General features: G+C 38.3%; 1 protein-coding gene across 3 annotated transcripts in view; it reads right to left on the bottom strand.

Moving 5' to 3' along the window:
* vps13a (vacuolar protein sorting 13 homolog A) overlaps positions 1-16,144 on the bottom strand; it is a 300,950-nt gene that overhangs the window by 30,006 nt on the left and 254,800 nt on the right. The window contains exon 69 of one of the 3 annotated variants that reach the window (XM_072281557.1): positions 15,526-15,847. The exons of the other annotated variants lie outside the window; for them this stretch is intronic. Within the exon in view, the coding sequence (XP_072137658.1) occupies positions 15,818-15,847 (30 nt within the window). The 3' untranslated portion in view covers positions 15,526-15,817. Of the gene's footprint in view, positions 1-15,525; positions 15,848-16,144 lie in introns of those variants that run through there. 3 annotated transcript variants of the gene reach the window in all.

The following is a 16,144-nucleotide window of genomic DNA, read 5'->3' as shown; positions in this document are numbered from 1 at the left end:
ACAGAAAATATCTTATCTGGACCATAGAAAATGCAGAAATTTCGACACAGCTCAGCACATCATGGAAACTGGCCTCTCCTCTATGGACTCTGTCTATACTTCAGCCAGCATAATCAAAGATCGCAACCATCCCAAACATTCCCTCTTCCATTTGTCAGAAGATACAAAGCATGTACCACCAGTCTCCAGACAGCTTCTGACACACTGCTATAAAACTAATAAGTGGTTTCCTAGTATGATAAAATGGACTCTTAACCTCAATCTACTTCATTATGATCTTGTACCTTGTTGTCCACCTGCACTGCACTTTCTCAGTAGCTGTTACAGTTTATTCTTCACTTCTTAACCTTGATCTACCTCAGTGTACTCTGTATTGATTTGATCTGTATGAACAGCTTGCAAGACAAGTTTTTCACTGCATCTTAGTACATGTGACAATAATAAACCAATTTCACTTGCTGTGTATTTGGTAGGTAGTAAACAATGCAAAAAAAGTGCAGTGGAGGAAGAGAATGTTTAAACTTAAAACTAGACATCAGTCAGTGGACTGCATTTATCTTCATTGTGTCCAATGGAGTTGCATTCACCTTGACAAGTAGAAAATATTCCTCACATTCCTACCTCAAGCTTGACTGCTTTATAGCATCAAGATGGTCACACAGTGGGATACCCAACTCCACAATACGTAGGGATAACTTCAATTATTTTTGGTCAATTGTCTGGATCTAAATTCAAGGAGGTTGTACAGATCTGTCACAGCCTAAAACAGTGCTCTTTAGATAGGATAAGCAAGTCTCTCATCTGCAGAAAATTAGGTATACAAAGCCTTTGGCAAGTTTTCACCTCCTGTACGTTACTTGTGTCCTTCTATCACATTCCTCCTTATTATGTCTTTACAGCTTCTACTCTCCTTTGATCCATACTCACTTTCAATGACTTATATATAATGATTTTCCAACCTGAAAGCAAACTAAAGACTACAGAATGAAGTGGAATAGCATCTGAGAATTTTGGAGCTTAATCCTCATTATGGACCCTTTATATCCAGCAAAATAACCCTTCTGTTAATGTGCCAAACCACCTGAAGCATTGTTTCAAAAATTTTAAATCACATTTGTTACTCTAGCTACTATGATCCCAAATTGCATGTATTTGTGATTGTGTAGGTTTACAAGAAGGATTTATCAGCCGTGTCAAGAGTTAGAGTGATACGATACGGAAGCAGACCCTTGGGCCCAACTTGTCCACACTGATCAACCTAAACATGTCATAGTTTGTTTTGGGGATGGGACCAGGAGGTAGAGGAGGAAGGAAATTGGTTCTCTCAGTAATTCAACCGCTCCTCCAGTCACTTTCCTTCAGGATGGGAGGTGGCTTCCACCAACATCAATACTAACTCAGCAAACTCATTGATTCAAATGATCATAAATATGTTAAATATGGGAACAGAAAACAGTAAATTACTATAAACTACTAAATTTTGGGGATATTTTGGGATAGAGTGCCATCTATCCCTGGATTGGGATTACTGAACAGTTATTCAACACTTAACACAATGAATTGTTTTCAGTTACTTCTATTTCCTTCAACATTCTTGTATTTAGTGCTTTGAGGCGCAGCAGTGGCCAATTCCATGTGAAATGACTGTCTTAATATATCATCCTTTTATGACAAAACAGAAATGGCCAGGTAGCACTTTCCTCAAATGAAGTGACTTTTTGGTTAAGACCGATTATATCCTATCTAATATTCAAAGACACTTTTACTGGAGACTGTCGAACAAGCAATCAAGAATTTAATCAGTCTTCCACTAAATGTTTCCAATGAGGAGCACATTCGCATCTTGCACTTACATATCACCTTCAATACACTCAAAACGTTTTGGCGTATTAGTGGACCAGTGGACCCCAACCACTGGGCCGAAAAGCATGTGCTACTGGGCCGCGAGGAAACGATATGATTTGACGATATGATTTGACAATATGACTCAGCTGCACCTTTCCTCATTCCCTGTCATGCACTGTTGAACTTGAACATAGGGTTGCCAACTGTCCTGTATTAGCCGGGACATCCCGCATATTGGGCTAAATTGGTTTGTCCCATACGGGACCACCCTTGTCCCGTATTTCCCCCGCTAAGGTAGAGTGTTCATATGAAACTGTTCGTAAGCCGAAATGGCGTAAAGCAAAGAAGCAATTACCATTAATTTATATGGGAAAAATTTTTGAGTGTTCCCAGACCCAAAAAAATAACCTACCAAATCATACCAAATAACACATAAAACCTAAAATAATACTAACATATAGTAAAAGCAGGAATGATATAAATACACAGCCTATATAAAGTAGAAATAATGTATGCACAGTGCAGCTTCACTTAACAGAGTCCAGAAGATTAAGCCAAAACTGATTTATAGAAAAAATCTGCACGTACACGCATGCGCACACAGGTGCCCGCGCAAGGCTTCATGGTCATGGTAGTCTTTCTCGGGGTAAACAAGTGTCCTGCATTTGACTGCTACTTTTGTCCCTTACTTGGGAGTGAGAAAGTTGGCAACCCTACCTGAACACCACCCCGCTCCCTGCGCGCCCCCCCCCCCCCCACAACCGGTTGGCCGGTCCAGAAGAATATTGTCAATATTAAACCAGTCCGCGGTACAAAAAGGGTTGGGGACCCCTGCAAGATGACAAAATTTGAAAGAGAAGAGATACAGTGTACTGGACTTATGGCACAGGAACAGAATTGGGCCACTCAGCTCAAGTCTGCTCCACATGGCTGATTTATTATTAAATCTTAACCCTATTCTCCGGCCTTCTCCCTGTAACCTAAAACACCCTGACTAAATCGAGAACCTATCAACCTTTGTTTTAAATATACTCTACAATTTGGAATCAATTCTACAGATTCACCATCCTCAGATGAAAGAAATACCTCCACATCTCTGCTCTAAAGGCACACCTTTATATGCTGATTTTGTGTCCTCTGGTCCTAGACACACCTAATATTAGAAACATCCTCCCCATGTCCATTTTATCCAGCCTTTCAATATTCAGCAGATTTTAACTAGATTTCCCCCCTTAGCCTTCCAAACTCCAGTGAGTACAAGTCCAATACCATCAATTGCTCCTCTTTCAGCCCTAGGATCATTCTTCTAAACCTTCTCTGGACTCTCTCCAAGATCAGCACATCTTTCCCTAGATATGGTGCCCACAACTGCTTACAATTATCCAATTGTGGCCTGACCAGTGCCTTATAAAGTCTCAGCATTACATCCTTGCTTTTATATTCTAATCTTCTTAAAACAAATGCTAACATTGTATTTACCATCCTTAATACTGACTCAACCTGCAAGTTAACCTTCAGGGAATCACGCACTACAGTTCCCAGATCCCATTGCACCTCCAATTTCTGAATTCTCTCCATTCTACACCTTTACTCCTTCTACTAACATGCTTGAGCATACACTTCCCTACAATGTACTTCATTTGGCATTTTTTGCCCATTCTTCCAGCCTATCCAAGTCGTTCTGCAGACTCACAGCTTCCTCAACACAACCTGTCCCTATATCTATCTTTGCATCATCTACAAACGTAGCCACAACATCAATTCCACAATCCAGATCCTTAAGATGTATGTGAAATATAGCAGACATAACACTGATCTCTGTGAAAAACCGCTCGTCACCAGCAGCCAACCAGAAAAGAACACTTTTATTCCCACTCTTTGCCCTTTTTCCAGTCAGCAAACTCCTATCCATGTTAATAACTTACCTGTAACACTATGAGTTCCATCATGTTTAGCAGTCTGTGTGGCAGATTATCAAAGGCCCGAGAACACAGAATAATTGACTTGGATGACTCTCCTTTATCCTATTACTTCATGAAGGAATTCCAACAGATTTTTTGGTCAAGATCTCCCCTTAAGGAAACTATCTGACTTTCTGATCACAGGATCGAAAGAAGCGGCAGAAAGTTGTGAACTCAATCAACTCCGTCATGGGCACTACCTTCCATGGCATCTAGGACAACTTTACATATGTATATGATGCCTTGTGATATATAACCTGATTCTAATATATATACACACCGGTGATAGAATCAGATTCTGATTTTATCATATGCTTTCAAACAACCTCACCCTTAATAATGGACTCTGAAATCTTACCAAACACAGAAGTCAGGCTAACTGGCCTATAATTTTCTGTCTTTTACATCTCTCCCTTCTTAATGCATGAAGTGATTTTTTTGCAATTTTCCAGTTCTCTGGAACCATTCCAGAATCTAGTAATTCTTTAAAGATCACTACCAATGCCTCCACAATCTCTTCACCTACCTCTTTCAGAAGGCAGGGTTGTAGTCCATCTTATCCACCTTCAGACCTTGCAGTTTCCCAAGCACCTTCTTCTTAGTAATAGGGAATAGGCTAATAGCCTGCCCTGGTCCAACCATGTAGGTGCCATGGCCAGGAAAGTATGCCAGCACCTCTACTTCCCTTTCATCCTCACTACTTTTTATAAGTGCACTACAGAAAGCATCCCATCTGGATGCATCACAGCTTGGTATAGCAACTGCTTTGCCCAAGACCACAAGAAACTGCAGAGAGCTGTGGATACAGCCACGAACCAGCCTGCCCTCTGTGGATTCTGTCTACACTTCGCATTGCAAACATAATCAAAGATAGCACCTCCACTACACACACATTCTAAAGCTTTAAAACACGTACCACCTGGCTGAAGAACAGCCCAACATTATTAGACTACAGAACAGTCCCTTAGAATAATAAGATGGACTCTTAACCTCACAATCTACCATGTTATGTATTTGCACCTTGACTGCCTGCACTTTATCATTTTTCCTTGTGCAATGCTCCGTGATGAAATGACATGCAAACCAACTTTTTAACTGTACATATCACAATAATAAAAAAGAACTTAATAAACAAAGTACAAATCATCGCATAGGGAGCTCAGTAATAATGACACACCTATAGAGAAGTCATCAGTACCTCAAGGATTAGCTGCTCTATGTAACCAAAAAGTGATAACTGATTTTATGAAGGATGGAGATTGGAAGGGGTGGGTGTATGAGGGTGATGACTAAATCCTCAGCTGGCTCCATTATGATGGCCATCATAATAATGAACTCATCTTATTTCTAGAAGTCCATTTCATTACTGTCTACATGAACTTTGCAAGAAACTCTCATCACTGATTCAGGTCCAAACCTTTAAAGGTATAGGAGATGTTAACAACAATGTTTATTAATTAATATTGTATCCTCTCAGTGGTAGTAAGGAGTTGCCCTTAAAATAAGAAAACTCCAGTAACTCAACACCAGGGGTGTCAAACTCATTTTAGATCACGGGCTGGATTGGGCAAAATGCGACTTCACATGGGCCGGATCAGTTGTGCACGCACGCGTGCTCCCACAGCTTTTGTTGCCTTCGTTTTCTCAACCTGCTCTCATGTGTCTCAGTCTCTGCTATAACTACAAAGCGTTTCACTTTACCAATTTCGTTTCTTATGAAGAAGATTGCCTAGCAAGCATTATTTTTATGATTGGTATTAACTTACAGTTTTGGCTACAAGAAAGTTGTGATGAAAGAGAGAGAAAAAACGACGCTATTTTGGCTAAGATTGTTTTGGGAGCCATACCCTTTCCATTAATAAACCATTTGAAATCGAACATTAGCAGACACAAATGTAGGCCTAACAAAACAAATTGTAAATGTTGGCTACACAACTGCACCTAATTTTTATTAGCCTGCTTCCAGCAATCAAACTCAGACAATGAACACAATTAGCCTAATTTTTATTGAAGTGATCACACTTACAATAATAGAATAGTCAGAAAATGAATGAATCATAATACTATGACACTCAATATTTCATAATGCATTTTGCTTACATGTCGCAGTGCATTGAACAGTATCACTTATTTTTCACTTGCTGCTTCCAGACACCTGACATCTCTTGGCTTTAACCAGCCTGTCAACATTAGGGGCCAGTTTCTGGGCAGTTGTGATTTTCATAATGTCATTTAGATGTCTGTGTGTCAGCTGTGAGTGCAGTTTGGATTTGTTAATGGAGAACACTTGCTCACGGAGATACGTTGTCCCGAACATGCAAAGGATCTTTGAGGCAAAGTCTGTCATCTTGGAGTACATCGGTCCCAGGTATTGATAGACTGAGTCCAGACCCACAGTCTCAAATTTATATTTCAAAGCCGAGTTACACTGAATTTCAATTAGTTCCATTTGGAGTTCCTCCAGCACATCTGATGCTGTGTTAACGGCAAACAGCAAACAAAATAGTGAGAATTCCTTCTCGAGCTGAGTGAAGACTTGGAAACGATTCTGAAACTCACTTTTCAGCCATGATATATTGTCCTTGTACCTGTCCATGTTGTTGTTATTCCCATGAGCGACACGCAGACTGCGAAGAGGGGAAATGAGCTGGGTTGCTCCGGGATAGTTGTATCTCCCACAGGCCCAATTTAATTTGAAAGGCACAAATGCTGTCATAGTATTCCGTAACAAGTTTGTTGCGGCCTTGCATATTAACATTAAGCACATTTAAGTACTCTGTTATATCCACCAAAAATGCAAGATCATGAAGCCAGTCTGGGTCATCCAACTCTGCCACTGGTTTCCCTTTCTCGTTCATGAATAGTCCAATTTCCGCACGTAATTGAAAAAAAAACGTTTGAGCACAACCCCTCTGCTCAACCAGCGGACTTCAGTGTGGTAGGGTAGGCCATGCCCAATATTACTTTGGAACAGAAGAGTATCAAATTGTCGATGGTTGAGTCCCTTGGCTCTAATAAAATTAACCGTTTTAATTACTACATCCATGACATTGTCCATTTTCAGGCTCCTGCTACATAATGACTCTTGGTGTATAATACACTGAAAATTCCAGAATTCCTGCTCTGGATTCTCTGTTTGAAATTTCTCTCTGAGTTTCGCAACAACACCTGCCTTTTTTCCTGACCACGGACAGTGCGCCATCTGTTGCCGTGCTAACAGCGTGTCTCCAGTCAACCCCCAGTCTGTCCAATGCTTCGACGAGGCTGGAGAAAACGTTGTTCGCCGTTGTGGTGTTTGTCATGGGCACCATCTCCACAAGCTCCTCGGTGACGGTCAAAGATGCATCAACACCACGAATAAATATCCCCAATTGAGCTACGAGTCACGTCGGTGCTCTCATCAATTGCAATAGAGAAGGCAATAAATGACTTCACTTTGTCTTTTAGTTGACTATTCAAATCTCCTGCAAGGTCCCCGATTCTCTCTGCCACAGTATTTCTTTGCAAGCTGATATTACCAAAAGCCTGTCTCTTCTCAGGGCACACCAGCTCAGCCACCGCCAGCATGCATGCTTTGATGAATTCTCCCGCTGAGTATGGCTTCGACGCAGCAGCTATTTTGTTGGCAATAATATAGCTGGTCTTGACAGCTCCATCATGAGTCTCTCGACTTTTGGTGAACACTGATTGCTGTTTTTTCAGAGCTGCTTCAAGCTCGTTTACCTTTTGTGTTCTGAGTCGTCCTACGTACTTGTCATATTTTTCTTCGTGTGACGTCTCATAGCGTTGTTTGATATTGTACTCTTTTGCCACAGCCACTTGTTGCGAGTATATCAGACACACAAGTTTGCCGTTGACCTCACAGAAGAAAAAATAATCTTTCCAATTACCGTTGAATATCTGACCTTCAATGTCAACTTTTCTTTTCTTGGAAAGCATTTTGAACTACAGCAGCGAACAGTCTCAGCCTTGCTACAGGTGCTACTTACCTGAGTACTCTGTGTGTTTATACTGTGTCTGACGACATAAGTGGGGCCCTAGTGGTCTTCAGTGCGGGGTGGTAGGTGCTTATGCACAGCGGGTGGTTAACTGCCGCTTATTGTTTTCTAAGTACACACAACAAGCTGCCGGTGCAGCAGGCAGCACAGAGAGCGGTAGGAGAGCGGCTGCCATACAGATACATAATAAATGGTCATGAATATACTTTATTTTCCCCAAATCATCCTGCGGGCCGGATGCGGTAGTTTGACACCCCTGCTCAACACAGAATCTCAAAAAAAAAATCAGGGTAATTGAGCTGATAAAGCACCTTGCCAGTGATCATCTTAAAACAAACAGGTCTAATCCTGGAACTCCCTAACTAATAACATTATAGGAGTATAGTAATCACATTGACTGCAAGGTAACTATCACAATTTTCTTGAGCAATCAACGATAGACAATATATGACAACATCACCAAATTGACAATAAATTGACCATGCCAATAGATATATAATAGTGTTCCAGATTATAGGCTATCTGAAAGATGTAGGGGAAATATATGCATTAATCCCAGATTATGATCAAAGTAAAAAAAAATGTTGCCAGCTTGGTTGTTAAAACTGGGAGCATTAATTGCAAATGTTTCAGTGTAGAAATAAATAATATATTCAATGGAATTAATGGATGCACATTGTTTGCAGACCATTCGGACATTACTTCCTACAAAGTGAAACATAACATCACGAATGACAGTGATACTTCACTCCCAGATGAACTCAACCCCTTTTTAACACACTTTGAAACAGAGAATAAAACTACAGCTGTGAGAATCACTGCAGCACCTGGTGACCCTGTGATATCCGTCTCTGAGGCTCATGACAGGCTGTCTTTCAAGAGGGTGCTCCCTTGCAAGGCAACAGGCCCCAAAGGAGTTATTTGATAGGGAACTGAAAACCTGTACCAACCTATTGGTGGGGGTGTTCAAAGACATTTTCAATTTCTCTTTGTTACAGTCAGAAGTTCCCACCTGCTTCTAAAGGGCAACAATCACACCAGTGCCCAAGAAGAGCAGGGTGAGCTACCTTAACGACTATTGTCCAGTAGCACTTACATCTATACAGTGATTAAAAGCTTTGAGAAGCTGGTTATGGCTGGAATTAAATTCTGTCTCAGCAAGGACCTGGACCCACTGCAATTTACCTATCACAATAGGTGGATGCAATCTCATTGGCTCTTCACATGGCCTTAGATCACATGGACAATACAAATACCCATGTCAGGATGCTGTTTATTGACTATAGCTCAGTGTTCAACGCAATCATTCCTGCAGTTCTGACTGAAAAGCTCCAGAACCGGGGCCTCTGTACCTCCCTCTGCAACTGGATCCTCAGCTTCCTAACTGGAAGGCCACAATCTGTGCAGGTCAGAAATAACACCTCCATCTTACTGACAATCACACAGGCACATCTCAGGAACATGTGCTCAGCCCACTGCTCTACTCTCTCTACACCCACGATTGTGTAGCTAGGCACAGCTCATATGCCATCTATAAATTTGTTGACAACACAACTACTATTGGCAAACTTTCAGATGATGAGATGGTATACAGGAGCGAGATATATCAGTTAATTGAATGGTGTCACAGAAACAACATTAAACTCAACGTAAGACCAAGAATTGATTGTGGACTCCAGAAAGGATAAGACGAGAACACATACCATTCCTCAGAAGGATTAGAAGTGGAAAGAGTGAGCAATTTCACGTTCCTGGGTGTCAATATCTCTTAGAATCTAACCTGGACGAAACATACTGATGCAGCTACAAAGAAGCTATGACAGCAGCTATATTTCATTAGTTATTTGAGGAGATTTAGTATGTCACCAAAGCCACTAGCATATTTCTACAGATAACCATGGAGAGCATTCTAACTGGATACATCATCATCTGGCAAGGGGGTAGGGGTGCTACTGCACAGGATCAAAATAAGCTGCAGAGAGTTGTCATCTTAGTCAGCTCTATCATGGGCACTAGCCTCTGCAGTACCCAAGACACCTTCAAGGAGCGATGCCTCAAAAAGTCAGTGTCTATCATTAAGGACCCTCATCACCCAAGTCATGAGGAAGGAGGTACACAAGTCTGAAGCCACACCTTCAACAATTCAGGAACAACTTCTTCTCCTCTGCTATTTGTTTTCTGAGTGGACAGTGATCTCATGAAGACTACTTTTTTATTTCTATTTTTGCACTACTTATTCAATTAAAAAAAAATAAATTAAATATATAATTTTTATACATTATATTTACTGTAATTCATTTTTTATATTATATTGCATTGTACTGCTGCCACAAAGACAAATTTTATGATATATTAAGCCTGATCCTGATTTCCAGAAGTAATCTTCCAGTTTGACTACAAAAATACATTTGGTTGTATTTTAAAATTGAATGGTTTTTTAAAATTTGCATTCTTTCCCAAAACAATTAAGATTATTCTCAAACATCGAAAGTAAGCAATAGATTGAAATGACATATAATCTTTGCCATTCATTCCTACTTCAGTCATGCTTCACCAGTGAGTTAAGGTGAGATGTGAAGAACAATGCAAATCATTCTGTTTAAATTGCTGTAAACAACATATTTTATGATAATCCTTCAAGAATATTAAAAACAAGGTTTACCAGATATGAATTCACAAAATGTATTAACTCTTATCAGAACTATCATTGAAATGCATTCATTATATGTAAAAAGCTTTAGGTCAATTCAGCGTTATGTTTGTAACAAAAGTATTCCTGAATAGCAAAGTATGTTAACATCAACAAAATAGATGAGCACTTAAAAATATATATTTCTAATTATTAAAATGGAAGAATTTCCTCAGTTATTGTAACATCATGGCATTTAAAATTTACCTGTACTAGCAAAGATGCAAAGAACCATAGATTAGCACCTATCTTAATGCAGCTCTCTTGGGCAGCACTACCTCAACTACCCCATTCTTATGGTACTCTCAACCCAATTTATACTCTAATACTTTAAGAGTCGGTTGATTTTATAGTTTACTAATCACAATTATAATTCACTGATGACAATTAAAAAACAATTACATCTATTGTATTGTCTTGAGGATGTTATCCCTGAATGCAACTTTATTGTATTAAAAATATCACTGATAAACTAAATTACCCATTATCAATAATTATAGCATTAGCACCTTGATGAAGATGGTTACATAAACAAGCTTATAAAACTAACTCCCTATTCCCTTATATAATAACAGGCCTGATCATAAACAAAAACACTCAAAATTATATTTGCATGTCACTGTAGGTAGAGTTTGGAAGCCACTCTGTAATACAGTATGCATTTCAGTCGTAACTTTTTAACAACAAAAAAATTTAAAAATTTAATTGAGGACACAACTACATTAACTAAGAGTAAGTTGATTGTGGCATAACTGAACTTTAAAAAATTCAGATGTTTCTGTTAATTATTGAATGCAATGAAAAAATTTTGACGTAATTTTTAACATTCGTGCCTACAAATAACATTTGTTGAGATATTTTTTATAAATGATAGTAAATAATACATTTTATTTCATCATGCTTCTTTGAAACTAATAAATAGATAAGGTTTAGAGGGAGATAGGTCAAAGGCAGCAAATAGGACTAGCTTAGATGGCATCTTTATGGACATGGGTGAAATCTGCCAAAAGGGCCTGCTTCTATGCTGTGGCACTCAATGCCCCTAACCTAGCCAGGACCACAACTGAAAATGTTTGCATGCATGAGCTGAAACAAGACACACAGGTACAAGAACTACAGACACCATTACTGACACATATGCCATTGATAAGCTTTTCGTAAGCTGTAGTTTTGAGAACGTGTGATCTCTATGGAACAGAGAATCACAATGATCAAGAATCTCTTTGATCAACTAATTACCCTAACGTCCATTTTCCAACTGTGTGAATTGAATCAGTAAACTCACAATGGGAATCTACTTTCAACCAAAAAAATTCTTCAATCAAATGGCATCATTATCATTCTAAACATTATAAGAATACAGCCCAAAGTAAATAAAATGTCAACAATTACTGTTTGAAATAATATTTCAATATTCCAAATTACAGAATCAATTCAACTACATTTATTCAATGAAACAACTGAAATGATAATAAATGAATACCAATAAAGTATTGATAATTAGCTTAATACCCAGGAAAAACAATAAGAGACTGAATTTTAAGAAAAAGGCCAAAACTTTTCTTTGAATTTCATTGCTGAGGAACATTTAGTCAAGTACCTTTAAAACTGTTCACAATTGTTTGTTAAAAATAACTGTTTTAATTTTCATTCTGGAAATGTAGACTGGTATAGAACAGGAAGTAGTTTTTGCCTCACTCCAGCCCTTTAAAAGAGCAAACTCGATACAGCGATTCCACCATTCCACACAAGACCACATGACATAGGAGCAGAGCAGGCCATTCGGTCCATCAAGTCTGCTCCGCCATTCAATCATAGCTGATATACTATCCCTTTCAACTCCATTCTACTGGCTTTTTCCATAACTTTTGACACGCTAACTAGTCAAGAACCTATCAACCTCTGTTTTAAATATATCTAATGACTTGGCCTCCATAGTCATCTGTGGGAATAAATTACAGATTCACTACCCTCTGGCTAATTCCCAGGTTCCACGCCCTGAAATATCCTCATTCAAGTAAACCAATGAGAAGCTACAAGTGCTTAACATTCAAGCAAATCTCAAAGTCCAATAAAAAGCAAGTTTTAAAATCCAGAAAAAAAAAATCATACAATCAACATGTTTTCACTTCTATTACAATACCCAATCTTGCCTTGGACTTGTTTTTTAAAATCAAAAAGCAATTTTTATATTAATATTTTCTCCCTCACATGTTCAAATAATTTCTTCTAAATTCTATATTAAAACTGCATGTAGCATTCTATAAAGCAGTGTTTTATAAACTATAACTACTCATTGTGCAAAATAATTTTGCTGAGCATCTAAAATCTGTGCTCCGCTCTTTCAGCCATAGAAAATCTGTTTACTTGCACACAACCCTCAGACACATGCGACAAAAAAAAAGCCTTAACTGTTTTTTCCCCTAAAAAGTCTGAATTATATAGACTTTCTAAATAACCAATCCCTCAATCCCAGAACTATCCCACTAACCTGTATTGTACCTTCCACGGAGTCTTAATTTCCTTATGTGCAGTGTCTAGGAATTAACACAATACTCCAACAGGGACTGAATTAGGGTTTTCTTATAGGTTTGACAACCTGGGTTTTGTATGTTTTACAGCAGCATGCAAAAGTTTCGGCACCCCTGGTCAAAATTTCTGTTACTGTGAATAGCTAAGTGAGAAAAAGGTGAACTGATTTCCAAAAGGTATAAAGTTAAAGATGACACATTTCTTTAATATTTTATCACAGCTTGTAAACGCTTTCTGTAGCCAGCTAAGGGTCTTTCAATTCTTGTTTGGGGGATTTTTGCCCATTCTTCCTTGCAAAAGGCTTCTAGTACTGTGAGATTCTTGGGCCGTCTTGCATGCACTGCTCTTTTGAGGTCTATCCACAGAGACCTCAAAAGAGCCAAAATGTTCTATTCAAAAGGTTCAAAGGAACATCTAAACAAGCCTGATGCATTTTGGAAACAAGTCCTGTGGACTGAAGTTAAAATAGAACTTTTTGGCCGCAATGAGCAAAGGTATGTTTGGAGCAAAAAGAGTGCAGAATTTCATGAAAAGAACCCCTCTCCAGCTGCTAAGCACTGGGGTGGATTGATCATGCTTTGGGCTTGAGTTGCAGCCAGTGGCACGGGGAACATTTACTAGAGGGAAGAATGAATTCAATTAAATACCAGCAAATTCTGGAAGCAAACATCACACCGTCTGTAAAAAAGCCAAAGATGAAACGAGGATGGCTTCTACAACAGGATAATGAACCTAAACACACCTCAAAATCCACAATGGACTACCTCAAGAGGTGAAAGCTGAAGGTTTTGCCATGGCCGTCACAGTCTCCTGACCTAAATATCATCGAGAATCTGTGGATAGACCTCAAAAGAGCAGTGCATGCAAGACGGCCCAAGAATCTCACAGAACTAGAAGCCTTTTGCAAGGAAGAATGGGCGAAAATTCCCCAAACAAGAATTGAAAGACTCTTAGTTGGCTACAGAAAGCGTTTACAAGCTGCGATACTTGCCAAAGGGGATGTTACTAAGTACTGCCATGCAGGGTGCCCAAACTTTTGCTTTGGGCCCTTTTCCTTTTTTGTTATTTTGAAACTGTAAAAGATGGAAATAAAAAAGTTTTCTTGCTTAAAATATTAAATAAATGTGTCATCTTTAACTTTATGCCTTTTGGAAATCAGTTCATCTTTTATTCGCTTAGCTATTCATAGCAACAGAAATTTTGACCGGGGTGCCCAAACTTTTGCATGCCACTGTAACTTACAATGGCATGTACCATATAGTTTATTATTAGCTATATTAACCTGCCCTGTTGTCATCTGCGGCTCTGACATTCACGATCATGAAATGCTTCAAGAGACTAGCTATGGCACACATCAACTCCAGCGCCTTAACAACCTTGATGCATTCACCAACAACTGAAACAGGTCCACAGCAGATGCATCTTCTTAGCTCTACAATCATTTCAGGGACATCTGGATAACAAAGTCACCTATATCAGATTCCTTTTTAATCACTACAGCTCAGCCTTCCATCTCATATTTCAAAGAATACTCTTTTCACAGTTCACTTGCTTTGGCAATTGGTTCTGTGATTTCCTGACCAACAAACTCCAATCAGCCAGGATAACGATAAGGTTAAAAAGCTGGCACAGCCTGAGCCGCAGGGCCTGTACTGTATTCCACTGTTTTAAGTTCTATATTATGCTCCTTTAATTTGAAGTTTTTCCTCTTTTTGGGTATATGGTATATCAAAAACTCTTAGAAAGTATTAATGTGCTTTTTATTAATACACAGTAACTCCTGCAATTATTTAGTAGCATTTATATGGTAACATTTCTACAACCACCATGATTATTAGTATTAAAATGCATAACATATTAACTATTAATTACCATAATGAAAACTAACTTGCTTAAAATATTAGTGAAGAAATACCAGGGTTCCTTATTAGATTTCCTTCTTAAAAGCCTTTTGGGCAATTCTTTCATTACTTTTTTCAAAAGAAAGAATATAATGTTTTAATCAATGGACTGGGACATCATTTTTAGCTATGCAGTGCTGTTAATGAGTCTCTTCTGCTCATTTCACACAATATAAGGCTACTTCTACAATTCATGAGAGGGCTAAAGTAACTGCAATAGAATCAAGCTGCAAAAATTATTAGAGTAGCTACCTCAGAATTCATAGATCTTTGGAAAAAGCATTTATCTCAGGATTATTACCTGAGATTGGCTTCCTTACCAATCTGAAGTTGCATTTTATTTTATCACTGCACCCCTCATATAATCCTAGGTTAGAAATAGTCAACATTTTAAAATATGCCATGTTTACATTCAACTAATGAATTTATAATAAAGTGTACAATATTGGAGTAGGTAAAGTGTTACAGATTCAGAACTTCATACAGCCTAAGTAGAAACTATAAAACCACTTTTGCACATTGTGTTTTATTAAATGCAGTACTATTATGAATTAAAAAGCAACAAGATTAAAGTTAACAGGAAATATTGAAGCAGTATGGTAAGTGACATGAATAGAGCTATAGAAATTGGACAAAGGTTTTATTACAGCACCTTCACAATTGTACAATTACCTGAAATACTTTTAAATACAAACTACAACACTTAATAAATTTAAAAACAGCAATAGAAGACAGGAACATTAAAGCTGCAAATGTGGAAGCAAACAAACAAAATAATGTCCTACACTAAGAATATTTTCTGCAATATTCTCTTCTCAGCCTTCTTTGATTTGTGTAACTTGCATGCATTTTAGTTGGAAATGCTCTAGAATACAGGTACGTTGTCCATCCCTATGAATTTTCCAGTATGCACTTTTTCAACTAAAAATAAAACCATAAAAAAGTAAAAATACTAACAGGACTTCTAACGGTTATGGCTGTAGACAACTGGACTGTTATGAATACATGCATGGATGGTATACAGCAATTTGATCACATTAATCATCAGTATGGTCACTGTCAACCTATTCCATTCTTTGCACGCTTTTCCTTTCTGCAAGCATGGTAAAGAGGAAAAGAAGTAAAATAACTAGTTAGTTTTTCTGCAGTTTTCTGTGTGTTTTTTGGATAAATATATGAAGATAAAGCATATAGCCACCAATATATTAGTTATACAAA

The sequence above is a fragment of the Mobula birostris genome, chromosome 17 (assembly GCF_030028105.1).
Source record: "Mobula birostris isolate sMobBir1 chromosome 17, sMobBir1.hap1, whole genome shotgun sequence".
NCBI lineage: Eukaryota > Metazoa > Chordata > Chondrichthyes > Myliobatiformes > Myliobatidae > Mobula > Mobula birostris.
The sequence above is the reverse complement of the archived record's forward strand: the minus strand, read 5'-3'. Positions and strand labels throughout refer to the sequence as shown.